Raw genomic sequence first — 17567 nt, 5'->3', positions numbered from 1 at the left:
ACCGTACGTAGCCAACCGTGCCAATCGGAGGTGCGGGGAAGGACAACAAACTAAACACAAAAATCTGTTATAAATGAATTAGTTTTCATTCTAGTTTTAAAAGTGGCTTCCTACGAGCGTAAGGAAGAGCATTCCAGACGGCCGCAGAAGCGCGTCTGAAAGCGAGCGATGCGGTAACCGTCTTTGTTCAATGGTCGGCCAAAAGCCACTGCGAGTGACCGTGGGGAATGCAAGTTGAAGAGGAGGCATAGCCAGGCGACCTGCAGGCAGGAGCGCATGCGGTCGGCCTCATCGCGGTCGCCCGGCACCACGTCGGACTTGAGCAGCTCGCTCTCCAGTGTCCCCACCACCTCCTCTGCCTCCTGGCAGCCCTTCACCAACACCTCGAGGCACTTGAGGCTGGACGCACGCAAACGCGTGCACGTGAAGACGCGTGCACGCAGGACACGCAATGAGAACGCGCGCGCAAAAGACAGAGGCGTCGATTGGCATTTCAGCCCCGAAAGCTACCGAGCAAGCTAAGGCGCAGCTCTGCAATTGCTTGCTCACGCCACTGCCTGGCGGAATCGCCTCCGCTGGTTGGAGCTCGATAGAGGCCAACGAGAGGGTGTTTGCCCTACCCTTCCAAGCTGGCCGGGTGCCTTGTAAGAGGTGGGAACACTTACACTCAACCCCATTGCACGCAACCCGCCAAACGACTGACTGTTGTTCTACCCGTTCACACTGTGGGGGAATGAGGAAGGAAATTCCTTCCCCCCGCACCGATCCCTTCCCCCGTGCCTCCGATCTAGCACGGTTGGCTACGTACGGTGCGAAAGAAGTTCAACATACGTACGTACGTACGCCGCTTGGTGAACATGGAGTCTAATGCAGTATTTATATTTCCTAACTCCGTGCATGGCACACTGAGATCCCTGTATAAATTGCGCCTTATAAATGTCAATTGTCATGATGATGATGATTATTATTAATATTAATCGACCGTTATTTCAAACCGCTGCGGCGGAAAGATGCAGCCAGCGTGTGACCGTTCCACCAGGTTGCCAGCATTCGGACGCGCTGGAACTGCCGACCGTGACGAGGAGGGGGGAACCCACTCGTCGCGGCAGTCGGCGGAGAGGCTGACGACGAGGTCGAGTTGGCGCGAGGCCTCGGCCAGGTCGGCCTCCAGGCCGGGCAGGAGGGGGCAGGACGAGGGCTGGTCGTGCTCCTCCACGCAGGCTGCCCCCACGCGCAGCGCCGTGTCCCGCAGGTTGCGAACTTCGCAGTCGAGTCTCTGGGCACGTGGCAATGGAGGGTGGGGGGTGGGTTGGGGGGCGACAACACGGGCGGGGTCGCGCACGAGCAGGGGGTATGAATGCCGAACTTCTTTCGCGCCGTACGTAGCCGACCGCGACGATCGGAGGCGTGCGAAGCCGCTGGGTCGTGGTGCGGCTTCGCTTTGCGCGGATCGCGACGGTAAATCGTCGCCGTCCAGAATGGAGCGGTGGGACGGCGGCTTAGTGAGATGCGCCGTGAGCACGGCGAGCCGACCGAACGCTAAAGGAACGAGCTTTCGATCCACGTCTCTAAGAAAGTGTCTAGCTCCCAGTGGCACGGGTCGGCGAGGTCACCTCCTGCTCGAAGATGCGCGTGGAGATGTCCTGGGCCGCGTTGTGCTCCAACGGGGCGCGCACCCGCTGCAGGATCTGATCGCGGAATCCGTCCGCCAGGCGCATGAACTCCCGCAGCCGAGAGAGGCTGTCGTGACACAGCTCCTCCTCGCGGCACACTGCTCGCCAAAGCCCAGAAAGCAAAGACCCCCCCCCCCCCATACTCGTCATACTCTCCCCCAGAAGTCCGACCCGTGGCTCTCGCTCACGAAGATGCCGTACTGGGAGTCTAGCTCCTGCACGGCGACATTCCGGCTCCTCCTCGCGCAAACTTCCTGATCCGCTAGCCACGGCTGGCTACGTACGGTGCGAACGAAGTTCAAGGTACACACGTACATAGCCAGACGGCAGTGGCGCGCGCCTCTAATTCAGCACTGTGGAGGTGAGGGTTGGTGGATTGCACAAATGTCGCAAAACTCCCTTGCCATGGGCGTCGAGGTTTCAAAAAACCTGGTTGCTAATTGCATCACCGGCAATTAGCGCCAGCGTTGCCGCCGGCGTTGCCATCGGCACCACCACTAACGTCGCCAGCATCGTCATCGTCATCAGCATTGGCACCTACACTACCAGTATCTGCGCATGTACAGCCCTTTTGTCAATCCACTTCTAGATGGTGGATTATTTGACAATACTTCACCACCTTCGACAGTGAGGATTGGCGAAGGCGGGCAGCATAGACGCACAGTACAACAATGGGTTTGTCTGCACTACCTTCGCACTGCCCACTACATGGCCCTACAGCTCTCGGTAACATCCCGTTGGCACACAGCGGTCACCGATCCTAGCAGTTGTCAGGCTCAACCTGATGGGGCGCAATGCACGCGATTTGGTCATCATATACAGGGTTGCCAAAAAGTCAGGACACACAGGCTTATATTTATTTTAACACTGGCAATTAAAACATTTTACTTGTTCATTCTTTAAGTTCATATTTTGCTTGTCATAATTATTAATATCACCTTTTTATTTTTCCTTTTCACGGCAACGTTTAAAAATGTAAAGAAAATTTACTGACGTGAGGCAAAACACATTTGATGACTGTTCAAAGATTACACCTGTATTCATCAAAAACAGTTATAAATTAATATCAAAATAGAATTCATGCACGCCTAAATATTAACGGAAGTCAGTTTGAGCATTTGTTAAAATAAATTAAACAACCCTATATGATTTGTTAAAATAAAAAATAAACGACCCTCAGTTCCTGTCTTTGGGGCCATCCAGTACGTACAGCAATCCTGGCCAGAGTTGACAAAGCCAGTAAACCCTCCGGGATCAATGAAAATGAGTACCACTGGCTGCGCGAGGAACGCTCAAAAAGCTTCGCGAACTCACTGACAAGATGGTTCAGTCAAGTCGAGCTGAACGCTGGCAGCAACAGCACAGTACCTGGAGCAGCAGAACCACGCGAATCCCTGTGCGAGACACTGCGAACTCACCTTGCGTGAGGCGGGTGAGAAGCATGTGGTAGTGCTGCTTGCAGCCCCTGACATCGCCCTCCGACTGCGCGCAGTCGTCCGGAAGAATGATATCTGACCCGTGGCTCTTGCTCACGAGGGTGTTGTACTGGGAGTCGAGGTTCTGTATGGCCCCGTCCAGCTCCTCCTTACGCAGCGTCTTGATCTAAGCGCACGCACGCACGCACGCGCGCGTTTCGTACCGCGTGTTGCTCGGCGTGATGTCTCACGTTTCTTTCCCCGTGCTGTGGGCTTCATGAGGAACTGAATCGAGCGGCTCCATCGGAGAGCTGTGCAGCAAATATCCCCCTTGTAGTCTGAACAGGCCGTTGGGGCAAGTGCTGTTTGCGAGCACCTATGAAGGTCAGGAGCGGCACGCGAGTGGGTGGGTGGCCAGCACCACACGCGGCCACCTTTGTCTCCCGAGTGGCGATGCTCACACAGCGCACCAGGTACTCGTTTGAAGCTGAGTCGACCAAGTGGAGAACCGGTTCAGGTAATCGTCACTGATGTTGACAGTGAGCGGGAATCGAACTCGCTGTGCGTGAACCGCACTGGTCCACCACTCCACAGAGCTCTACGGCACAACCACCAACACATCGGCAGTACAGTACTGCTCTCGTAGAATATTTTATAATTTACTACTCTGACCCCCAGTTACCGGATTATCGTAGTAGCACAAGTAGCTACTACACATATGTAGTAGTAGCTACGGGCCCCGCACTTTCAAGGGCCCCGCGCTAAATGCTTTCAAGCTATCGATTCCGGTTCAGTGATTCTGCACTTGCTCTATTACTATAGTACTATGCTGCCTTCAACTTTCATGAACGACTGGGTGTTTAAGCTTAGCGATTTGTCGTATTATCTGGTTGTATAGCAAATGAAAAAAAAATACAATTACTTTACGATGCAAGTAATACATTTGTGTGTTGTAATATTTACGTGTTTATGTATTTATTTAGGGGCCCTTTATAACATATGCCACGGGCCCCGCGCTAGCTTCATCCGGCACTGGTGACCCCGTTGTGTTTTCACTCTTCTTGTGTTTGCAATCTCAGGTCAATAATATCCAAATGGCTCGGTCACTCGAGTGCCACGCCACCGAGTTCAATAAACATTTCCGTTCCGCCGGGAGCGGCAGTCCTCGGCAATGGGGACGGCTGTCCATCACAAGTCGGCTTGAATTGATCCTCCAGGTCAGCGGTGGCCAGCACGGCTTCACCCGAGCCGTATGCGGCTCTTCAATCCGCCACGTAGCGGCTCTGTCGAAGGGGTCTAACGTAGAACGCACTATCGCAGTAGCAAAGAATAACAAACGTCTCCCGTGCCGTGCTGTCATATACACGTGGCTCTTCAGCAGAACTCATGGGTCCTCTTTGGTCCTCTTTGGCTGTAGGTCGGTTACCGGGTTGGCCACCACTGCCCGAGGAGCTCCGCTTTCCTCTCAAACTCATTAGTTGTCTGATGACACCTTTATATGTGGAGGACGTCAGAACTTGGGTGGCGTTTGGTACCGGCTCACCGCGTGGGGCTGCCTGTCCCACTTGTCTGTGGCTTCTCATGCCTCTGAGCTTCTCTCTCTCTCTCTCTCTTTTTTGAGAGTGAGCGAGTGCTGTGCGGCATGTTGCGATGCTGCAATTATTACTATTATGGGGATAAAAAGCGAGTGGATCAATTATAGTTTCTGAAGAAGCTCCCAGCATGCGGAACGAAACGTCGGACATGAAGACGAACAACGTGCGGTACAAACCCGAAAACAAAACCGAGGTCTTTTTTTTTTTTTTTACCGTGAAACGGATAATTGCCTGTGACTGTATACACCTGATTCTGTGCGCCACAAACGCTGACACGCAATGTACCGTGGGCAGGGTCCACCCGGAGATGGTGGCCACCGCCTTCTGCAGCTGGTGCCAGGCCAGCAAGCTCTGCAGATTCAGCTCCACCTGCCTCCACGCCTCCTGGATCTGCTGGTACAGCCGCTCGATCCTGCGGCGCACAGCGGCGTCAGCATCGGCGTCGGCGCAACGAGTGTGTGGGGGGGGGAGGGGGGGGGGGCAGCCGGCGGGTGGGCGGTGGTGCTCGCGCCCATTCGCTCGCCCTGCCGTGCGTGCGTGACCTCTACCTGTCCACGGCGTCCTGGTGCTTGGGGGTCTTGCTCTGCTTCTGCAGCGAGTCCACGGAGTGGCGCTCCCTCGCTATCTTCTCCCCCTCGCCCTGGCGTCACAGCACACACGCTGCGAGTGTGAGTGTGTGTGTGGTCATGCTATTAACTCTTTCAATCTCTTTTTTTTGCTTATAAGCTGAGAGTTCGTTTTTGCATTTTGCCTTCCACTGATCTATTTTCGTACAATGGCTTTATTCATCTATTAACACAGGTCCCGATTTTAAAAGATACCTATAGCCTTAATGAGCTCTCACCTCATCAAAATAAAGGGTCTTATCAAGGCTTAATTTCTGTATGGGTCACCGGTACACCACGTCAAGTATAGCTCTCTTGCTATGGCTGCGGCTACTTGTCACACGCCCGCTCCCAGTCTCACTGGCGACCCAGCGATGTTTCAGTGAGGAATGAAGCCCTGGCTGTTATTTGTCGTCCCAAATGGCTCTGCGTGTGACCTCACCTCCGCCTCGCGCACCAGCACCTCCAGGCGAGAGAAGCTCATGCACTTGTCACAGCCGTACTTCCTGAGCAGGGAGTCGAGCATCTCCTTGAGGAAGATCTCAGCCTCTTTGGCCTTGAGGAAGAACTGTAGGGAAGAACGGACAGGGCGATAGGTGATGGCTTCCAAAGACCATCACGGGCTGCCTTTTTTTAAGTTGTTCATCATTATTGTCGTCGTCATGAGCCATGATCGTTCCACTGCTGGGTGAAGGCCTCCCCATGCTCTGGCTATCCCGTGATCTGTCTACACTCCTGCACGTGCGCTGTTCTCATCCCTCCATCTCCACGGCGGCTATCGTCTCTGGTGCCTTCCCTGCACTGACTGCGACTCTGCGATCAATCACGTCCATCGATCATCATCCCGTCCAGTGACATGTCCTGCCCAGGGCCACTTACTTCTCTCAACAGCTTGCATTACGACTTTAACCTGTGCATGTTCTCTAATCCATGCGTTCCACTTTCTGCCTCGCAGCGTAATTTCAAGTGTGGATTTCCCCATTCTTCTCTGCAGACTTTTCAACTTTCATTCCAAATGCCGTAATCATTTCTGATCCACGTGCAGGTTGCAAACCATCGCCTTGTTGATGACGGTTCGTTCATTTTCGACACAATTAATTCGAATTTAAATGTGTTTGTTTTCCCCTATCCTATATATATTCACGTTATGAATCACGTTTAATTTGTTTGTGGTTGTGGGGAATTGAACGCACGTGCTTTATTTTTATGGGATTTTTTTCTTCCAAAAATGTTTATCCATGCGTAGAGAATGTGGAGTGTTCAGTTCCAGTTCCAAGGGCAATTCATGGTCGGTGTACAATGAGCCTAACGGCAGTGGAGGGGCACAGAGCCCCATTCCAGATCAATGCAGTCTACCCCAGGCACACGTTTATTGTGCAGTCATCACTGACCAGGTTGAGATCATCAATATTCTGAATGCGAAGCCCCCTCGAGACCAGGGAAGAACCTTCATTTTTCAGCTCTGCCCCAAGGCTCTAACACCGCATCTCACAGGGGTGATGGGCTGATGGCACAGTGCCCAGAAAGGAGGCATTATCGACCGAGTCCACCGAACTACCGTTGAACAAAGCTGATTCTGAACACAGGCAGTAACGAACATCAGGCCGCATTTTTGCCTGTGAATGTAATCGAACAAGACCCTTTTGAAAAACATGCAATTACGGCATGCTGACGAACGGTCACAAAAGCATGCAAACACTGTCAAGCGTAAAGTGAATGTCAATGCAGTAGAAGCTGGATGTGAGCACACCTTACACACGCACACTTTTGGTATAAGCAGTGTGTTGTTACATGAAACTGGTAGGGGAAGGTAATGGGGAACTGCTGACACAAGCGCTCGACTTCTGAAGGGAAGCACAGCTGGCCTTGCTCCCAAAGGGGTCGTGCCTACGTCCAGTCTCTACTGTGTAGAGAACGCCAATTAAACGTCTTCATAGAGGAGCATTGTTTCAACCAACAGATTTCATAATATGAGAATACGACATTGTTAAGAGTGAAAATTAGACCAACTGCTATTGTCATAGCTCTACAGCAGTGTCGCGATGGCCAGCTACGCCATCATTCACATAACGATGGCGAAGAGCTGTGCACTTAACTCTTTCCCATTCTCATGACGTACGAGTACATCATCAGTTTTTCTTCCGATTCCGTTCTGATGACGTTCATGGGACGTAATAACTTTATCGGTACGTCTTCAGGTTTGAAGACATACCGAGGCTCCCACAAGGCTATGCGGGAGGGCGTGTGTTACAGTTTGGCAGCAGCTATCGTAGAGCGCGGTCGTGTCACTACAGTTCTCCGCGGTGGGTTTGATGCCCTTTAAAAACAATGGCGCCATGGCGCTCTAAATACAATTCACGCGAGCCGCTTGCGCGTTCCGAGATTCAGCGGTAAACGGGACACACACACAGACCCTTCAACTTGCAGACGTCTCGGAAGGGGAAAGGGTTAAAAGGGAAATGTGAGCAATGGACGGCTGCTCCTCACCTCCTGGTCGGTCTCGTTGATCTTCCTCCGAGTAACCAGCAGCTGCTGAGCACTGGCGTTGAGCAGCTCATTATAGCGATTGAATATGTCCTTGTACTGTCGTCGGGAAGAGGTGGGAGAAGGGGGCAGGGAGGTAACAAGACGGCACGCCGGATATTCATCGCACGAGCAGAGAGAATGGAGAGGGAATCCAAGTGTGCTTTTCCAGGCTCGCCTGCTTGTTGGGCTTTTCTTCTCTCGAGATTTTGCCATGCGCTACTGCGTCACCCATATCATCACACCTCCTGGCTTTGGCATTTGTCCCAGAACACAATGGCGGAACCATCGGCTACATCAGAACATCCAGAGTCCACATCTCCTTCATGAATGGAAAATTAAAGACACAAGCCACAGTAGTGTGATTGTGGCCACTTAACCCAAATTATCGACCGTATATTAAACCACTATAGTCTGCGCTGCTTCAACGGAGGAGGAGGGGGAGGAACAGCAACACGACACAAACTCTTTCATGAAGCCCTCTCATTGTGGCAAGCAGACCTCGACATTGGCATTTAGCTCCTGAACATATTGCTGCCATATACAAGTATAGGATATTATTTTTGACCAACTTTCAAATGCGCTTCTGCTGCCGTCTGGAACGCTCTTCCTTCCGACATTAGGACACCACTGGAGCTATGCACTTTAAAATAATCTAGATAGAAAACGAATTTCTTTATAACTGCTTTTTATGTTTAGATTGTTGTCCTTCCCCCCGCACCTCCGATTAGCACGGTTGGCTACGTACTGTGCCAAAGAAGTTCAACATGCATACATACAGGATATGAATACACATGTTGGATCACTGAAACAAAAGGAACATTTCCTCCCCAAAACTGATTCGTCAAAATTCACTGATGTGACATGTTCACAATACTGTTTAGAAAGGGGCGAGGGAGGGGGGCATACAATAGCACGGGGGGAGTGCACAATACAATTGCAACGCTAAAAAAATTTGGAAGATGGAAAGGTGGGGGGGGGGTCCTGCCCCCTCCATCCAACCCAACCCCGACATTATGGGCCTGCTCCATCATCTCTTCCCACATCACAATCAGAGTGAGAATCTCTATTTAGACTGCTTCATCATCTCTTCCCACATCACAATCAGAGTGAGAATCTCTATTTAGACTGCTCCATTATCTCTTCCCACATCACAATCAGAGTGAGAATCTCCATTTAGACTGCTCCATCATCTCTTCCCACATCACAATCAGAATGAGAATCTCTATTTAGACTGCTCCATCATCTCTTCCCACATCACAATCAGAATGAGAATCTCGATTTAGACTGCTCCATCATCTCTTCCCACATCACAATCAGAATGAGAATCTCGATTTAGACTGCTCCATCATCTCTTCCCACATCACAATCAGAGTGAGAATCTCTATTTAGACTGCTCCATCATCTCTTCCCACATCACAATCAGAGTGAGAATCTCTATTTAGACTGCTCCATCATCTCTTCCCACATCACAATCAGAATGAAAATCTCCATTTAGACTGCTCCATCATCTCTTCCCACATCACAATCAGAGTGAGAATCTCGATTTAGACTGCTCCATCATCTCTTCCCACATCACAATCAGAATGAGAATCTCTATTTAGACTGCTCCATCATCTCTTCCCACATCACAATCAGAGTGAGAATCTCGATTTAGACTGCTCCATCATCTCTTCCCACATCACAATCAGAGTGAGAATCTCTATTTTAGACTGCAGGAGGAATCCAATGAGCTACGGAGTTTTTTCCCCCACAGATGTCCAGCAGGAGGGGCACGGTGGTCAGAAAGTTACAACAACAACAACAAACACAATACACAAAAAACCGATAGGGAGTGCAAAAGTATAGGGAAGGTAAGCAAGTCACTAACATTGAAAAACAAAAGTATCTAAGTACAAATTGCCAGCGTTTATCAATTCCGGACAATTTTTCAACAATTAATGCAAGAATCTTGACTTAAAGCTTTCGTGACTGCAGGATTTCGTATTCTTTGGGTTTTTCGGTAAAGTCACGTAGATAGGTTCAAATAAAATAACAAAAAACTACGACGTTTCGATCGCAACACCACTATCTACTTTACCGAAAGACCCAAATAAAATTAATGCAAGCTTGGGCAAGGCAGCAAAACAACAACAAGAGTCCCAAAAAACACTCTCAATTGCACAACAGCCATGGAATTTGGTGGTGGGGTGGGGGGGTGGAAGGGGCAACAAATAGCAAATCAGATGCGATCGGTGTCCCACCTCCTTCTCGATGGTGTCAGCCATGCACTCGTGCTGCTTCTCCAGGTGTTTGTTCTGGAACTTCTGCACGACGTTACGGTAGGCGGCCAGGTGGCCTTCATACTCCTGCACTCGGAGCGGCACGCCGGGCCGGCGCAGCCCCGAAGACGCGTCGGTGAGAACCCAGGCGCCGCGCGAAAATTGCGCCAGGCTCGCTAAATCATGTCGTGCATTTAGAAAACGCAGCCTGTTCTCCTATAACGCGGTAGTTGCGTTCCCAATGGAAAAAATCGCGTTATAATGAATGAAAAATATATAATACAGGATAAAGCACAGTCCCCGATAGCGCGTGAGATGCGTATGCAGGTTGAACAGAGACTGAGGGGCGTGGGCAACATCGAGAAGCATCCAGCAGCATCCCGCCTTGTGCAATGCTATGCTCAGGCAGCCGTGCAACCGCTTATTCCTACTCGCGCGACGTAGTGACGTTTGCTCGATTGCGTTATATCCAATTCGCACCCGTGTTATAAAATGTTCCCATATACATTCGTTTGAGTTATAGCCAATTCGCCTTATGAAAACACGTGACATTATAGGAGAACGGACTGTCATTGAATGGTCAAATAAATACGTCAGTTCTTTTATTACATCCATAGAAGGACAGTGTGAGCAATCCCAGTGCGTACTGGGGGCTTGTAATGACTCGTGACCAAATCCGCGACGAATCAGTGGATAGCAGCCGTGAGGATGGTCCAGGCACGGCATTAACTTGAGCTCTTTGCCATTACGTGAAGCAATTTGCCGCACTCTTTGCTACGTTAAACTAAACCCAGATTTTAAGGAAATAGCACGCCACAAAGCCCTCATTCAAGGCGAGCAGCAAAAATAATAAATTTATCACACCATATAAAAAATCTCAGCAATTCAGCATCCTGCTGTGATTCGTGTACAATCATTGCATACATTCATAATAATTTTAAAGAATAACTACTGATAACACCACGATAACTGCAGCAATGGTTGTGATTACACTTTTCTTATAGTCGTAGAACATTTATTGAAATGTTATCAACGAAATAGTTGGTGTGGCAAAGTAAAACGTAACGATTACGTGCAGAGCGGCCAAATTGAACGATGAAATCGACCGCGGGTTGGGCGCTCTTAACGATTCGAATGCAACACAAAAACGGGATGCATTACCTTGATAGACTTGATGCAGTCTTCTGAGAACGTGTGCAATTCATCCACTTTGGCTTTGTTGCGTTCCAGATCACTCACCAGCGCCTGACGGGGGAACATTCGCGTCGTTCCGTTAACACGCCACGCGTCAACGCAGCAGAAGGATACCAACACAAATCGACGACTGTGACTTCTTCACGAAACCTCGAGTTCTAAATCAAACGCTTACACGCTATTTTGTCAGCGTGAACCCTCACCTCTCAAAGCACCATTGGTTGTTCACTCAGCGCATGTGCTGTAACTATTACAAATCGTCAGCAAATAGAACCGTGAGTTTACGTTGAATTCTAATCGTACAATCCATTTGTTAATCCACTGCTGGATGAGTGCCTATGTACTTACGCTGTGCAGGTCGTGGGGATTATTTAACCACACTTCTCCACGTGGTCAGTGCCGATTTAATACAGCGAGGAAGCTTAGACGCGGGAGCATAGAGAGTACAGTACAACAATGCATTTTGTTGCACTGGCTGCTGCTGAGCGCCAAATAGCCACGCGGCGGCCTGCAACAACCTCTTGTTAGCACGGTGGTCACCCATCGAAGCACCGAGCGAGCTCGATCCCGCTCAGCTTCCGACATGCCGATGAGATTGGGGTGCATTCCGAGCGGCTTGGTCATCGGCGACGGAATGTTGACTGGGTACGAAGGTTACCTTCCACGCGGCACACAGCGGTGGTGCTGGAGCAGTGAGGACCTCGAGCAAGATAGATTTTGGAGGCCGCCCCCTTTTCAATTTACAAAAACCGTAGAAAGACGGCGGAAACAAAAATACATACAGAGGCGAGAGAAAGTAGATGTTGTGAGGTGCGTGAAAATGTAGATCACAATGGAGACATGGCATGAGAGAACAGAGCTGGGGACACGTGAGAGATGAGAGAGATTAATGGCCTCGTTTAAGTTAATTATCTTGCTACGTTTATAAGGACTGTAACATAAAGCTGATATTTGATGGGCCCACCCCACCCCCCACCCCCCCCCCCCTATCTTCTGCCATTAATCCGGGACCCCTTGAGCCGATTGGGGGCCCTAAGTCACACCGAGCGCCGCCACCGACGCTCGGCGTAGGGGGGGGGGGGGCGGGACGGGGTGGTGGGGTCAACTGGTGGGGTCAACTGGTGGGGTCGGTCCCCACACCTTCCCTCCCCTCCAGCGAACGCTTCCCCCGCCGCTCCTACCGTCTGCTGCCGGATGCGCTCGTCCAGCGAGGCCGCGTCGCTCGCAGCGGCCGGCAGCTGCAGGCGGTCGCTGCGGGCCGACGCATCGTCGAGCCAGCGGCTCAGCGAGCGCTGCCTGTCCTGGAAGGTGGGCAGGAGCCGCGCGCTCAGGCGCTCCATGTCCCGCAGCCTGGGGAGAGGCGGAGGGAGATTTCGCGACGAGGTTTTGCCGAATTTGGTGGTGCGGCAAAGTGGGGTTTTTTTAGGCGTCCGGAAAAAATATGTTTTGTGATTTGCGCTGGTTCAGCAGTTCCACTGCTGGGTTATTTTTGTCGCGCCTGAGGACGACCGCTTGTGTTGCGATCGAAACGTCGTGATGTATTATTCATTGTTTCGTTACATTTTTCTACCTACGTGACTTTACCGAAATAACCAAAGAGTTTGTTTTTGTTTATCGCGGACCGCTTATGCGGAGAGTTTCCCCGTGTTTGAGCGAACACATTGTTGTTTTCTGTCAATTGAATGGTCGCTGCTATTTTTTTTTTACAATATGACAGTCGTTCGAATTTCTGATCGTGGAATTAATAACTCAAGTAATTTTTCTATTCGGCTATCAGGTAAGAGGCGTTATTTTCATCAGCAGTGCATTTTTTTATGTTTTTTCATCTAAGGTTGAAAGCGTCCATGCATTAGCTCTGTCTGTCCATCAATCCATCTGTCCGCAACGAGGGGGCGCTACGAATCTCACAAAGATTACCCAATGTTAACCAACTTTGCGGGGTAATGCTGCGTTGCCATGCAGGACACACCCCATGAGACACACCCAGGGGTACTGTGAGACCCCCAGTTATATTTGTAAAAAGGAAAACAAAGTCAAAGAAAAATACAATTTATTTCTTTTTTACAAGGCTAACAACAAATAAAATTCAGCATTCACAAATGAAAAAACTTTTCACTTCATCTCTGGAGGCCCTCCAAGCTGGCGGAGACCCCTGGGCTACAGCCCCTAAAGCCCCCACGCCTTGATCCGGCCCTGGATACAACCCATTTAAAACTATCCAATTGTTACAAGGGCTCCCTAACACTTGGAGATACAAACCAGAGCAAAAGCGACTAGTTACGCAAATGCGTTTTCCCCTGATAGCCATAGGCGGAGTTTGACTTCAATACTTGGGCAGGGTGGCAGGGGGTTCGCTTTGTGCCTCACATTCGCAATCGCGGGTGAATACAATTAATGCAATTTTTTTTAATCTTAATTGTAAACTACTGAAAAAAATCATGAAGGTGTCCAGTTTGGGGGGGTGGGGGTTGGAGGCGGGGGGGGGGTTGGAGGCGGGTAGGGAAATTCCCCTCCCCCCCCCCACCAAACTCCGCCTTACGCTGACAGCCAGCTGCGAGCCACCTCCAATGTTGGTTGGCGTGGCCTCACCTGACTCCCATCTGCTCGTGGAGCATGTGCCAACGTTGGGTCAGCTCTTCGGCCCTGCGCACGTGTCGGCCCAGCTCCTGGCCACCGCGGTGCGAGCCCTGCTTAGAAGGCCACCCGCAGCCGCCGCCGCCGCCGCCGCCGCCGCCCAACAAGTCCCCGGCCTTCTGCAGCTCCTCCTGCAGGCGCTGCAGCAGCCAGCCCTTCTGCTCCACCTCGGAGACCCATTGCTGCGCGCGGGAGAAACGCCCGTGGGTGGGTGCGTCTGTCATCACGCGTGAGTCCGCAGTGCTCTGCGTGTTTCGTGCGTCTCGACTGTAACGCGGCATTTCTCTGGTGGTTGTCATAGCATTGGAAAAAAAGGCTGCTCTGTCTCCGTCGTCGTGAAGAAACATCACTGTTTTTTTTTTATTTCAGAACATTGGCATTTATTTGTATTTATTTCCACCCCCCCCCCCCCCCCAACCGATTGTGCTATTGGCATCACATCATGAGAGCAATTGCTTCCACCACCATTCGGGAACGACCCGCAGAAGAAGACATCATAAAACTGCTTCTGAAATAATCATCAAGTGATTGTTGAACATACACGCGGGCGGAGGGTAGCACTTCCCAGTCGAATCTCTCCGCTTTCTCTCGTTTGCTCTGAAGAAGGGCCACTTCCAGAAGCGGCAGGCAAATTATACATCTCTGTGACAAACGGCAGCTCTACTGACGCGTGCGGTGGGTTGTTGTTTTTGTTGTCGCCGTGAGTACGCATCAGAGGGGAAAGCCCGGGGCCAGTGGCGGCACCTTGAGCAGGGTGACGTGCGACTGAATGCCGGGGTGGCTGACGGGGACACAGACGCTCTCCACAAGGCGGCCTTCAAACAGCTCCACCTGCGATTCCACCTCCCCCAGGCAGCGAACCAGCCCCTCCAGTCCCTTGAGTCTGGCGTAAGAACACAGTACCGCATCACGCGCGCACGTGTCAGACACACATGCTGATATAAACCTACCTATGTGACATCTGTGCACGATTCCAAACACGTTTCTAAACGTGCAGGGAAAAAAGCGGAGGACCGGGTGCAAAATCCACACGACCACGAGGAGAACATGGAAACTCCAAACTTACAGGTGTCAGAATCGGGATCGAACCCACAATCGCCTGTATACCAGGAGAGGTAGTTGACACCTCGTCACCATGGCATCATATAAATGCTGATGGCCATATGTATGTATGTATATATGTATGTATATATGTATGTCAAACTTCTTTTGAGCTGTACGTAGCCAACCGTGCTAATCAGAGGTGCGTGGAAAGGACAGCAAACTAAACACCAAAAAGCAGTTCCAAAGAAATCAGTTTTCAATAACGATTTAAAATTGCATAGATCCAGTGGCTTCTAATGGGCAGGCGATTGTGACATGGAGGTCACGGTGTTAACGCGTAAGGTAAATTTAAAGAAAGTTTGTGAAATCGTGGAGATGGCGCTTCCTCGCCCCCCCCCCTATCTAAAATGCCGTGTATTGGGGTGGGGGTGGGGGTCCCTCCGTGACCTTTCCCTGATGGGGTTTTTCCTGCTCCTCGGCCGTGAATTTTACTAAAAATTACCACAGCAAAATGATAGCCTTAGTAATCACATTCGGCACTGGCTCAGTTCTTTGGTTCTTTCGGAAAAGTCACGTAGAAAAATGAGAATAAAATAATAAAATAAAAAAGACAATAAAATTCTCACGACGTTTCGGCCACAACACAAGTAGCCTTCTTCAGGTGAAGGAACAAAACTGTCGGGACGACAGAGCTTCAATGTGACTTTTACCGAAAGAACCAAAGTGAGATGAATCCTTGCAGTCACGAAAAGCTTTAAATCGGCACTGGCTCAGGTTTTTTGCAGCAATTGCCCCACTCTAGCCGGGCCCCTGCCGCCCCGTGGCCCGCGTGTGTGCGTGTGGACTCGCGCGACGTGCGAAGTGACACCCACTGCTGGTGGCATTTCTCCAGAAGGCGCATCAACTGTTCCAGCCTCTGGCTGGCACTGCTGAGCTCTGAATAGCCCAGCGAGTCGGGCGGGTACTGGTACAGGCGCTCCAGCCTGGAGCGCGCCACCTCCACCTCGGAGCACACGTTCTGGCGCGAAACAAATAAGAATCAGAATATGTATTTGTACCCGTTTTTTTTTTTTTTACAGACGTCCAGTAGTTTTTTCACAAATGTCCGAAGCAACGGATGTTGGGAAGTGTCAGTTCTCGACTTCTTACAAAATAAATAAATATGAATGACATTTTCTTCGGCCATAAGCGTACACCCTTTCCAAGCCAATATTATCCAGCAGCATTTGTTTGCACAAGCTAAATCCGGATCGGTTTTGATCGCAGGTTAGTTACTGTATGAGGAAGAACACTCACCAATAACATGTGGCAGCCCAGCAGTATTTGTTAACATGAACAAGACAACATTTGAGGTCTATTGATCTGTTCTATTACACGATCAGTGTTGCCATCCTTGCACAATCTACTAGTTGGTAACCTGTGGTAGCATCTTTGCGAAACGAACCCTGTTAGATTTCCAGATGGTCAATGGCGAGAGGAATCAAAATTGGCCCAAGCTTTTGCCATGTAACAAGACCAAATGGTTGCCCTGTTTACGCAGTTCAAGCAGGAGGCAGGGCCCGATGAGGAGTGGACGGGCAGTCGGAGCGACGATCGACAGGGAGGTGGCAAACCTGGTACTGGGACATCTTGTCGTCGACCTCGCGGGAGAGGTTGTAGCCAGGCAGCGGCGTGCTCGACAGCTGTCCGACCGTCTCCTCTATGCGCTGCAAATGCTGCAGCAGGAGCTGCACCTCCGGGACGATGTCACGCAGGGGTGCCGGAGGAGGTGGCGGTGGCAGAGTATTGGTTGGCTCCGTCACCAGCACTGCAAGCAGAGATGGCTCAACGGTCATGGAATACTCCTACCTCTTAGACCTTCATCTTCAATAATAATTCTTATAACACAATACCATTTATACAAGGGATGGTGCCACGATGTAATGGTCAGCACATGGGACTTGCAAGCCAGAGGTTGCTGGTTTGATTGGATATCCCGGCGGGCTAGTTTAAATAATAGGGGCAAGTTTCTTAAATCTCCCTGCCTCTGCCCATGCAGCAGTAGAAATGGGTACGTGACAGTTGGTCGATCTGCAGGTCGTGTGTGGTGGCGTGAAGTTTGGGCTTACACCTCTTCCAAAACATCTGGTCAGCGTGGAAGAGAAGGCCAAACATCTCCTGGAGGGGCTGTCTAGAGCGCCCACTAAAGAAGGCCCTTCCGCCAGCGGCGGTGTGAGCAAGTAATTTCGGGGTTGCACCTTTACCGTTTACAGTTTAATTATTTATTTAACCAGAAAGGTCTCTCTGAGTCCCCAGACTCATTTTCAGGAGGGTCCTGCACTTTGGTAAATTTGGCCAACTCCATTCGTGAGTGTATGTCATGTGGGAAGATGAGTGCCAGGAGACAATCCACAGTGGAAGACGGTGGTGCAGGTTCTCTGCTGGTGACCTGAGTTTGATTCCTGGCTGGGACTAACATAGGTGGCAAGTGATATCTGTCCAGCCCTAACACCCCCCCCCCCCCAGTTCCACCACCCACCCCCCCTCCCCCCTATTTGGTCAACATGCTCTAAATGAATCCACTGCTGGCTGAAGGCCTCCCTGTGTTGTGTCAGTCATTTAGAGTTGCTGGATTGAAGCACTT

At 50.7% G+C, this 17567-nt stretch overlaps 1 protein-coding gene across 1 annotated transcript in view; it reads right to left on the bottom strand.

The window, feature by feature from the left end:
* Positions 1–17567, bottom strand: part of LOC116941597 (uncharacterized) — an 81124-nt gene that overhangs the window by 33245 nt on the left and 30312 nt on the right. The window contains exons 15-29 of the mRNA XM_032952799.2: positions 16558–16751; positions 15817–15962; positions 14645–14783; positions 13856–14082; positions 12448–12616; positions 11234–11317; positions 10055–10159; positions 7776–7871; positions 5731–5856; positions 5232–5323; positions 4969–5095; positions 3092–3275; positions 1614–1771; positions 1098–1276; positions 261–399 (exon numbers count right to left, since the gene is read on the bottom strand). Of these exons, the coding sequence (XP_032808690.2) occupies positions 261–399; positions 1098–1276; positions 1614–1771; positions 3092–3275; positions 4969–5095; positions 5232–5323; positions 5731–5856; positions 7776–7871; positions 10055–10159; positions 11234–11317; positions 12448–12616; positions 13856–14082; positions 14645–14783; positions 15817–15962; positions 16558–16751 (2165 nt within the window). The remainder of the gene's footprint in view (positions 1–260; positions 400–1097; positions 1277–1613; positions 1772–3091; positions 3276–4968; positions 5096–5231; positions 5324–5730; positions 5857–7775; positions 7872–10054; positions 10160–11233; positions 11318–12447; positions 12617–13855; positions 14083–14644; positions 14784–15816; positions 15963–16557; positions 16752–17567) is intronic.

This window comes from Petromyzon marinus, chromosome 12, assembly GCF_048934315.1.
Source record: "Petromyzon marinus isolate PM22_M1 ecotype Great Lakes invasive population chromosome 12, UKy_Petmar_22M1.pri1.0, whole genome shotgun sequence".
Taxonomy (NCBI): Eukaryota; Metazoa; Chordata; class Hyperoartia; order Petromyzontiformes; family Petromyzontidae; genus Petromyzon; species Petromyzon marinus.
This window is presented reverse-complemented; position numbering and strand designations above follow the sequence as displayed.